Source organism: Chaetodon auriga, chromosome 21 (assembly GCF_051107435.1).
Source record: "Chaetodon auriga isolate fChaAug3 chromosome 21, fChaAug3.hap1, whole genome shotgun sequence".
Lineage (NCBI taxonomy): Eukaryota > Metazoa > Chordata > Actinopteri > Chaetodontiformes > Chaetodontidae > Chaetodon > Chaetodon auriga.
Genome location: NC_135094.1, coordinates 4179240 through 4193346, shown reverse-complemented (window position 1 = coordinate 4193346; position 14107 = coordinate 4179240). Strand labels below are relative to the sequence as shown.

The 14107-nt window shown below is 43.8% G+C and overlaps 1 protein-coding gene across 1 annotated transcript in view; it reads left to right on the top strand.

Annotated features, from left to right (window-relative positions):
• Nucleotides 1–583: 583 nt before the first annotated feature.
• Nucleotides 584–14107, top strand: part of dpp6a (dipeptidyl-peptidase 6a) — a 182836-nt gene continuing 169312 nt past the window's right edge. The window contains exons 1-2 of the mRNA XM_076721545.1: nt 584–858; nt 955–1022. Of these exons, the coding sequence (XP_076577660.1) occupies nt 966–1022 (57 nt within the window). The 5' untranslated portion in view covers nt 584–858; nt 955–965. The remainder of the gene's footprint in view (nt 859–954; nt 1023–14107) is intronic.

Sequence of the window (14107 nt, the reverse complement as noted above, 5' to 3'; positions counted from 1 at the left end):
CATTTTTGCCTCCCTGCCCTGCAAACCTTCCTGAAAGTGAGTGACAGCAGCTTCGTCACAGCTGGGCACCTCCCCGTCCACCTGATTGTCACAGTCGGTGGGAGCTGGCCCTCGTAACATTCATTCATCAGGCTCTAATTGAATCGAAACAAATTCACTTCCTCGTGTTGAGATAATGATTGTGATGGTCACAAATGATTTGTCAAGTGGAATTGTTGGTGTCAGCCATGTTATCTGATTTGATGGAGGTCACTTTGTGTTGGTATTAGGCTGCTTTGACAGGAGGGAGACAAACCAAACTGAAATGGTGTTTTTACTGGATCAGAAAGAGGAAGAATCACCGAGCAGAGCCAGAATCAAATATCATTTCTCATAGACAGATCTACAGCCTACTTCTATGTTTTCCCTCATGATACATGGTGCTAGTGTACCTCGCAGTCCCCGCTGCTGTTCTGTGCTGTGGAGTGGGCGAGCACTGTTGACAGGCTCCTTCCTCAACCCCGTGCAGTCAAGCTGTCAGCCGGGATGCGCTTGCGCAATTGCTGCGCTCACACACAGCCACGCACAAACACACAGCTCCTCACAGTGAGCGGGTGTGCGTCCAAAACCATCCGCGAAGCGCGCGAATGCGAAGGAGTTCCTGCCACCAAACGCTCTGAAAGCCCCAGTCTGACCAGTTGATTTGGTGGAAAAGTTCTCGTCGGATTTACATTCGCGTCCTTCCGCCCGCACTTGGCGCGCAAAAACAAACAGGAGACCTCGCGGAATCCTCTGGACTACACCTGGAACATTTAAAGCGTCTCTGAATGCCAAACAAGCTCTTTGCTTGCCGATAACGAGGGCGATCCCGCGCGCCAGGTAAACCAAACATTCCTCAGCTCGCCTGCTTGAATCTGACTCCAACTTTCAGCTCGTCAGAAAAAAAAAGTGCATTACTTTGTTGCTTTTTCGCAGAAGTTTCCGCCATGAACCAAACGGCAGGCGCCACAAATGCGTACCGCAGGTGCTCCAAGGGAGGAAAGGTAAGAAAGACTCGTTCAGGGGAGTTGAGATTTGTGGTAGGACGCTTCTTCCGTGCGTCCAGGCACGGTGCAGCTCCGGAGGCAGAGATACTGAGTGCGAGCCAAAGAAAAGCTTCGTGCACGATGTTTCCAGCAGTGAGCTGTGGAGATCTGATAGATTGTCTGCAATGATCAGCTGAATGAAAGTGGGAGATGTTAGTTGTCGATTTGTAGGAATATCGGACTGTTTTGTGCAAGACAGGCCAATTTGCCAAAAAAAACAAACAAACAAACAAACAAAAAGCTTCCTTTTGCAAGTTTTTTCTCAAAGCAGTAAGTGATGCATTTAACAGCTGGCCGCTCAGTTCCTGCTCCTCACACCTCAGACCTCTTCATCAGTTAGTCCACGGTCATCTGCTCAGGTCTGAGATGGTGACACCACCACAAAGACACTGTTTAACCAAGCCCGTGACCCACATTGCAAGGCCGCTTCCACTGCTGCTGAGTGGATGTGGATTCGGGGGGGGGTGAGGGTGAGAAGAGTGGAGGTGGGATGAAAGGAAGGATAGGGGAGAAAAGCTGGAGAACGTGGGAGGAAAGGGAGTGAGGAGAAAAGGGGGACTGCATGATAGAGTCTTTCCAGTGGAAACCATTAGAGGAGAGACAGGCTCTGGTGTGTGTGTGTGTGTGTGTGTGTGTGTGTGTGTGTGTGTGTGTGTGTGTGTGTGTGTGTGTGTTTTGAGCTGCTCTCATTCCCAACACATCTGGCTCTGTCAACATGCACCAGGAGCAGAGATGAAGTGTGAAAGCTTATTTATCAGCAGCAGCTCTGACACATGGAGCATCCACAGCAGAGTTCCCACTGCTTACAAATATTGATTTTTCAGCTACAAATATTTGGAGTTGATGCGTATTGATGGCTCAGGTGCACTCGTAGAGGTGTGCAGAAGGATGTGCTAATGAGTCCTGATGGGCGTGTGTTAACACACACTGCTGCATGCTGCCCGTTAAGTTGACGCTCTGAGTGGAACTGACACACACGCTTGTTTTCTTTCTGCGTGTGATGAAACAGGCCGTGAGGCTTCGCACTGGGAACTTCACAATAAAACCCTTGTGGTCATGAATTTAAAGCATGCAGAAAAGGGAGCCTGCAAAATGCATGATTGTTCCATCAGGCACTGCTGTGTGTGTGATTTCTTTTGCTGAGTTTGGTTTTTAATGCGCAGAACGCAGCATGAATGCCAGAGGATGACGAGTCGGGCTCGGTCTGATGGTTGTCTTCACTGGAGAGTTACCTGTCAGGTGGTTTTTTTTATTAGCTATTTGGTCTATAAAATGTTTCTCAAAGCCCTCAATAACCAAAGATATTCAGTTTACTGTCACAGAGGAGTGAAGAACAACAAAATATTCACATTTAAGAAGCTGGAAGCAAAGAATTTTGACTTTTGTTGTAAAAAAAATTACTCAGATTAATCGATTATCTAAATAGTTGCAGATTCATTTAATAGCTAACCAGTCGATTAATTGTTGCAGCTCTTATGACAAGTATTAAAATTGAGAAGCTAAAAAGCTTTTTTTAGAGCCGTAGAGATTTTTATCCCATAATCAAGTGATTTTCAAATAGTGGTAGGAGCTCTGCTGTTGCAGGGGGTCCAAGGAAAGATAGCAGCTCAACTTATTATTGAATAAAAATAGAAAATTGTGACATGATTTTTTAAAAGAGCACATCATGAGTCCGCTGTAACACCTGAGATCACATGTGTGAAAACTCAGAAGTTAGCAGGTAAGTGTAACAGCGAGCTAACAGTAATGGATAAATGGCTGAACAGGCTAGTTAGCTCGAAGCAGGCAGGCAAGAAGAGTAACAGCTAGAATTGGAAGAACAGTCCAAAGCGCGATGAATAAGTGGTTGAAATCTGGTTGATAAATATGCTGAAATATTCCTGAAAGTAACATCTAAACAGGCTAAACTGTCGATAAAGCGTGCTAATCATAGCATCGTTCACTCCCAAGTGGTGTCACCAAACTGTCCGAGGTGGTTCAAACCGGCTCAGTCATGTGGAAAAAACCCACTTTGTTCATTTCAATAATCAATAGTGCTCAATAACATCCTGTTTCAAACAGATTCAAATGAACAGATTTAGATGATAGCTGCTCCGGCTCATCTGACAGGAATGTTGGAAGTCGCAGCCAGAATCTCAGATTTGACATGAATGCGTGTGTTGTGTGTGTGCGTCCGTCCTGTGCCTCGTGTCTGCGGCGCTCCCTGCGGTTTCCGTTCAGCGGGGGAATTTTGTTGTCCGTGCTTCAAAATTCACAGGAGCTTTCACTCACTGCTTGTTCTAATTTTGGGCCGTTTCATCTCCTCTTACACATCAACTTTGAGAGAGAAAATAGATTGAGATTAAACACCTCTCCAGACACTCTGGTCTCCAGACAGCAGTGTCCCTTTCATTATCTGTCCCGCGGCCGCTTTTAGCCCGCCGGCTGAATCGTCTGCAGTTTCAAACTGTTTGTGTTTTGTTGCCTGTTTAAAGCTTTGGTGCTGCTGAGCGCTTCTCTTTGATGAGTCCTCTCTCTCTCTGCGGAGTTTCTATTTCCAGTCATGTTGACAGTCGGCCACAGAGACGTTTCGTTGTGGATTAATGACACTCTGATTAGGTCTGCATGTGTTCTGCGAGCCTCTCGACAGGATAAGCCTCGCATGGTCATCAGCTCGTGACGAGCTTTGACAGGTTTCTAAACACCTGAAAGGAGAGCAGAGCGAGTGTGCTGTGTCTCGAGATTATTTTAGGATCCTTGAGAATTCCGTCCAATGCGTTTTGTGCAGTTTGCTGTTTTTAAAAGATAAAACTGGCTCTAACCTTTAAAATAAGACTTAGACGAAGCCGTTGGCCATGCGAGCAGCGTCCTTGCACCCATGTTGTAGTTTGGTGTTTTTGTCATTCCCCTGGCCCGCTGGCTCAACGGAGAAATGCAAAAGGATGTTCCGGTTAGTTGCAACGCCAACAGTACGCCGCGTCCTCCAGCCCCCATCATGCATTGCGGCAGCACCTCGGAGCTCCTTCAACGGCTTTTTATTCATTTTAACCATCGAACTGTTCCCGCTGTGCTCACTTCGCACACTTTCACTCTCATCTACCTGCACAGAGAGGGGCTCCTTTTTCTGGGGGTTGTTCAGAGGCCTTCTGGGAAATGTAGGAGGTCATTAGCAGCAGCAGAGATGAGGCAGTTTCAGTGAGCGGAGGACTTTAAATGTTAGCTCTGCTGCGAGCAATTTCCCTCCAGGGATCAGTAAAGTTTTTCAGAATCTGAACACGTGAACATGAATCTTTACCTCTGAAGAACTTAAAGTGATGATGTCTAGAAGAGCTGCAGTGAGCTGATTCATTGATAAACTGAATATCCTTTTGGACTGATGGTTTGATAAAACATGATATTTTGAGAGTTAATGTGGAGATTTTTGACTGTTTTCTCACATTTTATGGATCAGATTAAATAATTAATCAAGAACATAAGCACCAGATTAATCAATAGTTACGAGTCAGTAGTTTCGGTGCTCAAACTGTATCTAGTGTAAGAATATGAGGCTGGAATTTTCCTTTAAGTCTCTGAGACGCTCCAGTTGGAAGCACAAGCTGCCTCTCATTGTGAGGGAGGTGCTGAGTATTTAGTGCTTTTAATTGAATCGTTTAGGATTATATAACAGTTCACGTTAAGCATCCACAGTAGTTCACGGTCCCGTTTAGATCAGCAGAGCAGAAGAAAAGAAGTCGTAACACAAGGACACTGCAGCGCATAACGACCTCTAACCAGATTGGCTGTTGCTGTATGAAAAATGCAGACGGCGTCATGCAGCTGCAGTATTGTTGATGTTTGACCTCATTTGTGGGATGAAAACAAGCATTCAGACTCCACTCGGAGTGTATTATGTGTCTTAAGTGAGTGGGAGATCAGACTGAGGAGGGGATGATATTGCATTGCAGTCTCTCCGTGATGTCGGGACGTGACAGAGCCACTAGAGGGCAGTGTGGTACTGCAGGACGTGGACCTGTCAGGGAGTCTTGCTTTGACTTACTAGAATAGATTTTTTTTAAAGTGTATTATTTTTGAAACACTTATTTTTAAATCCATTATTATCTTTTGTGTCAAACTGTAGTTTGATTGACTCTGACTGAAAACAGTCTAATAAAGACATTATACATAATTAGACGAGACATTTTCTAGCCATTAGCAGTTTGACTACGTGGTTTATTTTGCATTGTTGTTCCACCTCTTTAATCCTTTCCTGTCTCTCCTTTGGCTCGATCAGCCATTTATAACTCTGTCCTTTCATGATAAAATGAACTGTTTCCACTGCTTGTTCTGTCAGGAGTGCAGTTGTATTTTGGCTGCTTTTAATAAATCAAGGATTTTCGCAGCTTGTGAGATTCCCCTTGCTCTGAGATCAGTTCAGAGCTTAGCTTATTTTTGACTCCATGGTTCTTGCCGCTCCTTTCCTTTTGTCTCCGTCACAGCAGGCTAGTTTGATTATCTTGGCCCTTGACAGCCCTGCAGTCCTGCGTGCGCACACTAAATCCCAATTAGCTTCCCCCAGTTTCACAACCATTTGCAACTTTGCTAATCTCTGCATCTGCAAAGCCCAGAAAATCCCCCAGTTCTTCTGATTATAGTTTCATAATGAGAATATGAAAGTTTAATTTGTGGGACTCGGGGAAAAACACGACTAAATTGATGGTCCCCTACAATGAATATGTATTAACTGCTGCTGCCCAAATATAAATTGATCACTTGACTGAACCTGCTGTTTAAAGGTATTGGACTTTTGTCTTTTCAAATAATTGGAGGTTCCCTGAGGCTTATTTGTCTGTCATTATGATTTTTTAAAGCTAAAGCAGTTATTGAGCCCGTTATTCAGAGCGCACCGATGCTAAACGGATATTTCAAGCAGCACAGGAGCTAAGCTGAGAGGTTTTTGGATTGAGGGTAGACTTCTTAATTACCGCAGCTTTGTTGGCCAACAGCGGGGCAAACACCAGCGCAAATGTGCCAAGTATTGATCCCTGCTCTCATTACACTGCAGGCCATTGTAATGCACCGTTATCACTCCGACTCCCTCGCTGGAGTCTATGGAAATGATCATTGATTTTTTTTTTTTTTTTTTTTTGCACCCGAAGTGAAATGGCAGGAGAACGTCTGTCTCAATCATCTTTGCACTTTGGATTTCTCCACTGGAGGTGTTCTCCTGCTCATTAGCACCAGTAATCTTTTTCTCCTCATGACGACTCCTGAGAACGGGGCCCCGCCATTGGTCGGACTGAACCCATCCCTGCTGCACAGTAGTGGCCTTTGCAGTGCTGCGTCTTTGCTTTTGAAGTTGCTCTTTCATGCTGGTCTCAAACACATAAAAGCTGCTGTCTGGCAGTGACGTGAGGAAGACTTTGACTCTGTGTCTGGAAAAAACAAACCCACCTTGTGCCTGTCTCTGTATTTATCTGGGAACTTGTTTAGAGTGTACACAATGAGATTACATTTGGAGCCACATCTCAGAGCTCTACCCCTGTGAAATGAATAATGCAACACACAGAGAATAGATTTCTCTCACTTTTAACACCAGTAGGTGAAGTGGTTTTTCTTAAATGTGTTGCAGATTGTTAATTCTGCTGTAGTGGCACTTCTGTTTGTGGTGCACTGAATCATTTGGCGGTGCAGCCCAGCTCCCCTGCCTGAGCTCACACTGCACAGAGGAAATCCTGGTGGAAACAGGAGCTTTAGGACCGTATGTTAGCCCGAGAAAAACACGGAAACACAACGCGGTGTCTACGTGCACGCACGTTCGGGGTCGGAACGCTGTGTTGGTGCCGCGTGGCTGCAACAGCTCGGCCGCGGCTCTGTGTTTTCCTGGGGATGATTGACACCGCGGGGAGTGTAATTGCACGAGTCACCCAGACCTCCCTGACCCTTTGAGTGAGTGCTTGGCTTGGCAAAATGCTTGGGTCATGACAGCCCATCTGGTGGCGTATCACAAGCAGTCAACAAGGCCCTATGAGACAAATGGCACCACAACAGTAAACAGCCGCCGCTGGTCGGGAGATAGACACTTGAGCCATGTCTAAAATCACAAGCATATCCACTATGAGCCCCCGGAGGCCTCAGTACCCATCAAAGCACACTGAACTGGCTGCATCAAGAGTGTCTCATGCCGTCACAGCCTGTCGCAATGGATTTTACCCCTTTTAATGCCACTTTTATGGACATATGACGCAAATGAGCCCTTTTTCAGGAAGAGGAGATTGGCTAGAATATTGCAATGCGCTGACATGCAAGAGCTGAGGGCTCCAGGTCAGGGTGGAGTTTGCCCTCTGCTGGATGAAGGAGTCCATGATCTTCAGTGAGCTGTGCATAATGAGCCATCTGAAATGAATCATTAAACGAATGCTTTCTTAATGGTGAGCCTGAAATGAAGCGGTTTGCATTATGAAGAGTTTAATTTTGCTGTTTTTAGAAAGATTGCGTGGACTTTTGCAGCAAACCGTGATTGCAACTGTTTACAGGCTGCAGTTTGTTTCATACAGCGACAGTCTAACATCACTCTGCTCCCTGAGAGAGACACAGTGGGACTTTCCACCTCATCATATAAGACAGCAGGACCTCGGCTACTCTCAGCAAACCATAATTGTATTCATTCTGCTATTGCATTGACTTTCACATGAAAGGGAATATGAAAATAAAGAGGATCCTTTGTGTTGTTGTTGTGTTGTCAGCGCGTTTGATCCTGCAGTTGTAACGTACTATACTTGCACTCGGACTGGAAATTCAGATGAAGAATAAAGACCTCTCTCTGCTTCTTCAGTCGCACTGTTTATCCTTATCTTCCCTCAACCCACGCACGAGCGCTCTGGGCAAACTTATGTGCTGAATGGCCTTGGTCACATATCCAGAGAGATGCATACAAATAGCTGTACCTCTTTATGGGTTTATTCTGGCTGTGTGCTCTGTGCTGCACATGTTTTTCAACTGTATTATTTTAGAAAATGGCGAAAAGTTAAATATAAACGCAGCTTTGTACAGCAGCAGTATCCACAGAGCCATAAAAACACACAGCACTGCCAAAGTTCTTGATCCTCATCAGTCGTCAGTTAGTCTTAAAACAGTTTTTCTCTGGGAAAAATGGGGACAGGATGTGATACGTAATGACGTGTTGAAAGCGACAGCTATGCAGTGTGACAGACCTTTAAGACAATTATTCAGTTGTCCAGCCTTTCAGCCTCTGGGTGCACAGAGAAATATGTTAAAGTGGAGCGTTTCAGCAGAGCTTTACTTTTCCTCAGCTTGTTTCGTGACTTGTCTGAGGCTGTCGATACTGTTGATCTTCAGATGCTTTTGAAGTTTCTGGATTCTCTTGGATGTGATGAAGAATCATTTAATCGGTTTGCATTGTGTCTTGTGGCTGATGGTTATCAGTCCACTGTCACACGTGCTAACAAAGGTGTGCCACAGGGTTCTGTTCATCTGTACACAGATGACATTCTATGCACAACAGCGCCCTCTGTTGCCCAGGCGGTTCAAAGTTTGTATTTTGATCTCTTTACAGCAAACTTTGATTGATCTTAAATGTTAGAAAACTGACAGACTCACTGAAATGAATATAACTGCTCTTAATGCGAGTCCAACCGAAGGAGCATCCTGTGATAAATGACTCCTGGCTGGATGACAAGCTGCGCTTTAAAAACACATTAATGAACTGACTAAGCCTTCAAAAGGAAAACTGGCATTTTTTATGGAAACCAGACTGGTATTAGTCAAACCTGCAGAAAACAAATTGTCAGCCTTTTTACCCGTTATGGACTGTGGTGATGTAATTTATATGCACGCTTCTGCCTCCGCTCTTAAACCCATACATGCAGTCTATCATTCTGCCCTTTGGTTCATAACTGGGGATGGTTTTAGAACGCATCAATGCTCACTGTATGAGAAAGTTGGGTGTTGGTCGTTAGCAGTCAGAGGAGAACTGCGCTGCACTCGTCATCTGTAAAGGCCCTCTTGGCATCTACCTGAGTACCTCTCATGTCTTCTTAACTATAAATCAAGCTCGCACCGCATGAGGTCCTGAGACTGTCTGGCCGTCGAGGATCACCGCGTCAATACTGAGACTGAGAAACTGGCTCTAAAATCCCATGCAAAGCACAAATGGAGCAACCTGCAGAAACTCTGAACAAGCTGATCCCTTTGAATCAATTTCAATCTCTTTTGATGGACGTGGGGCGGTGGTGTCTCATTTGAAGAATGTCAGCTCTCATGTTGTTCTTTGCCTGTTTGTTCTAAGACTTCATTTAATTTTTCTTTATTTAGCAAGGATATTAGTAGTAGACGCAATATATGTCAGTTATCTTCTGAATCCTGTGTGTCCCTCCATTGTTTTATATGTATTATAAGATGAAATTTCTCCGTGTTGTTGTCAGGGCTTCATTGCTCTCAATGGCCTCCCCTGGTTAAATAAGGCTAAGATATGTGCTTTGAATGTCTCCAATGGCAAAGGTAAAGCGTTCTGTGTTGGTTGGTGCACGACTTCCAGTGGTGTTACATCAAAGGCTACAGCGCTAATGCAGCATAGCTGGATTGCTACGTAACGTTTTGGAGGGTTAAACAGTGTTTTGTAACGAGCTTCATAGTTGTATCAGCATCTTATTTTGTCTTGTCTCAACTTGAAGCCAATTTGTTATTGCACAGTTCTGGATATTCAGTTCAAGCAAGCAAATGCTAACCCTAACCTCTAACCCTAACCTCTAACCCTAACCTTTCTGCTGTAGAGTTTAAGGTTAAGAAGCATGACTTGGGATGATTGTAGGTCTGTTTGTGTTTGCAGTCGTATCTAAAGCAAAACAAAACACTGCAAATCTGCTATACAAGATGCTCATACGTCTTTTTTAGGAATGCATTAACATTTAACTTGTTTTGTCATTTAGGAATTACTGAACTTGACTTAAAAACAACTTGCAGCACATTGTGACATCAACAGTAGCAGCTGGCATTGGAGCATTTTCTGATTCATACATTTGGAGCTAATTTGGGTGGAATATCTTAAATGCACCTCTTTAAGCTCACAGGGTCGATGTCAAATTCACTGTCAGTGGACCAACTGCAAATGTTTGACCCGGATAACATCAGTCACTGGTGTTGTGCTGCAGATGCTTCAATATCCAGAATAACTGGAACAGAACCATGTATATGCTATGAGGGGGTGGATTTTCCCTTTCAACATTAAGGTTTGGCAGTTGGCTCACAGCACTTCTTCCCATCATCCCACTGGGATCCATAACTGCGCCCGTAGCTTATTAAACAAATGCACATTGAGCCATTCCAGACCTCAGTGAGTGATGTGAAATGTGTGGGCTGGCTTCGTGAGGCTACCGGCGGATACTTCAGGAAATATATACGTCCAGTTCGTTGGTCGCTGTCTCTGAAACAAAATGTCTTCCCTGCTCTTGCAAAAAGGTTTATTTTTAAGTTCACAGCCCGACCTGGTGGTATGAAGAAGGAAATCGATGGAGCTTATCTGCCCTGGCATTTGAAGATGAATTTGTGTTATTTAATATTGTTATTAGCCGATTTATTGTTATCGATCAGCGTGACTTTTCCAGTCTTCTCATGACGTGTTAGTCAAAGTAAAGAAAATGCCATTTGATTCATTTAGTGCAGTGCAGCCGTTTCTGTACTTTGATTTGAAGTTTGCTGGGAAGCCCGAAGTCTTCTGAAATAACCACAAAGGCCCTTTACAGAGCTGGAAAGACCTTTCTACATAGACCCGTTATATGGAACCATTTTTGGCGATGCCGTAATTCCTCTTCTTCATTATAGTCCCAAGTGTGTTCCAGGGAATATCTAGGTCTTTGAAATCCCTTTTTATATCCCTTCCCTAAGCTGAGCCTTTCAGCAGTAAGCTCTTGAAGACCTTATGTTAGCTCCTGGTTGTCCATGCGTGTCTCCGCACACTTACTTACACTGAGCAACAAAGAAACCTTCGGGTCAAATCCTTTAATTAGAATCACTTCACTTGATTTCAGGTGAAAGCATATTAGCTTTGTACATGCTTTGAATGTGATCAGCTAAACTCCAGCACGCTCGCAACCCTCCAATTTTAAGGTGTGTTGCACAATCAGGGAGTTTTGGCTTCCTGGTTTAAAAGGTGCAGCCTTTTGTTTTTGTCTTTGTTTTTGCTCCTTTCTCTGCTTTCAAGAATGAAATGGTTTCTTTTTTATAATCCAGAGGGTATTTTTTTTAATTCAAAGCAATCAAAGGGGTTTTGTTACCTTTTATAAATAATGTGTTGTGTTAGAAATAGATTTTGTGCCAGTATATGTGTTTAAATTGTCACTTTAATAGCGCATGGATTTTCATTAGCACCTTTAAAAGTGAATTTAAGCCCCTCCATATGTGCACCACATAATCATTTGAACTAAGGCAGTCATTTAGCCCTATTTGGCCTGATTACTTGGCACTCTGCTGGCTTGGCCGTGACTTTAACATATTGTTTTCCGAGCTCTGTCCTTGTCTCACTGCACTTCCAATCTGCAGCCTTTATTGGAATGTATAGCACGGCCCTGCCACGGCCCATTTTCATATAACTGGCGGAGGAGATTTTATTGACTTATTGCAAAAAGCTGGTGTATAACCGATCGCCCGAGCGTCATCTGTCCTCGTGTCCCGGCCAGTTAAAAAGAGATGATTTGTCGTGTTAACTCCCTCGGTACTCTACATTGCCCTAAAACAAGATGCTGCTCCCCTTGACAATGAACACTCGCCGCCTGAACATAAACAACGGTTTTATTGTGCTCCAGTCTGTGAGCCTCCAAATCAATGCTTTGTAAATCATCCTCAGGAGACATGCAAACAAAGATCCAATCCGTGTAGCCAAAACATCTATGAGCACACTGGCACATTAATACAGATGGATAAAGTGCAAAGGGCCAAAGCTGTGTACTGTCAGCCAGTAATAACGAGTGGTTTTGTGGCAAAATGGCAAAGAATCAGAGAGATGAAGGGATCAGTAAAGCCATCAACCATCTTTTCAACTCAGTTCAAAACTTGAGCCACCATTAAAGTTTAACAAAAGCAGAATACTTTCTGATATTTCACTACTGTTGAACCTCACCTCGCTGCCTGTTTGTATTAGTTTCACTTAATGGCTTTTGCGCCTCCAGAGACAGTGCAATCTAAAATGAGCCGCAAGCTGTAGACAACAGCAGAAAGTGGGACAGATATGCAGGTGCAGTGTCAAAAAACAGCCCACTCAGCCCTGTCCGTTAGGCTAACCTGCTTTAGTGTGTTCTCGCGGACCTGCAGCGCATACAAGTGCGCCGTCTGTTGCATGATATTCCTCAGAAAGATGGTGCCTCAGGGATTAATCTCTTAGCATCATTAACTCTTCTCTTAATGATGAAGTTAATATATGTCTTAATGAGCGGACTGTGCATGGGACCAGAAGCCTGCAGTTTAAAGTTAGAGGCTCCTCCTTTACGTCAAACATCATCTTTGGCTCTATTTATGGCCGACATTTCGCAGCAGTAATCACTCTCTGCATTTGCGATCTTTAATCACCTCTTTATGTATTACTTTCCATCGTTAGCGGCGGTGTCTATGAGGCGTGGACGCACTGGATGTGATGCAGAAGACAACGTTAGATGTGTGTCAGAAAACGTAGATAACTGTCCAGTTTAGCCTTCTTTATTAAAACGACTGGATGCCATGAATCTTCTCAGCTCAGGCTTGTTTGGTGGCGCTCTGAAAGTAGCCGCTCAAGGCTTGTTTGCTGCTCCAGTGATTGATGCTCTTGTCGTTCTGAATGGGAATCTGGGACTTGTATCATTGAAGCAGTAGTTCAGCGTTCTGGTAAATATGCTTATTTGCTTTCCTGCTGAGAGTTTGATGAGAGGATTGATACCGCTCTCATGTCTGTGCAGTAAATGCAAAAAGCTTGAAGTTGCCTCTGTATCACCTCCCTCATCCTGTAGTGATACATGGACGTGACTTTACACTTCACTACTTCATACCACTGCCATACTTGTACTTATATAATAGGCTACTTACTGTTTGTTACTGTTCTCCTGATTACTTACTGTTTACAACCTGTTGACATCTCAGCGTATATATTTATATATTTATATAAATATTTATTATATTTTATTTTTTACACATATTTTTGTATTATATTGTAGCCCTTTACTTTCTGTCTTAGATTATATTTTGATTTTGTTCCGCTACATGATTTTTCTTCAGACCTTTATTCATATCTGCAGCAAGAATTTCATTGTCAGCCACTCCTTCACTGTGTTTGTTGTATGGTGTGTATGACAATAATGAACTTGATGAATGAAACTACTGTCAGCATTCAATATCTTATCTTAGCACAAAGACTGGAAACAGGGGAAGCCTGCTCTGTTCACCAGCACCTCTGACTAATTACATGTTTTTTCTCATTTATTTGTGCAAAAAAAACATGTAGTTTGAAGAGGCTTTTCATGCAGGACTGTTTTTTTTGGCCAGGCACAGTAATTTCCAGGAGCCTGTCCACTGGATGCATCTCACAAGGTTGAAAAATGAAAGGCCTTGGACGTTGCTGTCATCCATCATTCTGATATTGACCCCACACAGAGACATTTGCAGCTGAAATGCACCGCTGCCCGCAGGTCAACGTGATCAACGATCGCGGAATTTCACCTGATTTCCAAAAACAACATCCAGGCTGTGTTTGGCCTGTTGGTTTGCTGCAATGCAACATGATGAGAAATGAGCCTCACTGCTTTGACTCGCAGTGTTTTATACACACAGTCTGCACAAAGGGTGTCATGCTGTTGCACGGTTGTGTGATGACTATGTTAATGCCAGCGTCGAGGAAAATTTTCCTTTTAACTCCAGTGAAATCCAGTTAGATGTCATCTCCACACACACATTTCACACATCTGCCGCACATTCTGTACAATCACTTTCTTTACATATTCCTACACAGTATAGATCCTGTTTTACAGTGTTATTTACCAGACATTTTCCAGTTTTCCTGGTGTGTACACACAGGCAGTGTGTGAAATGTGACACTAATTTGCATGCTG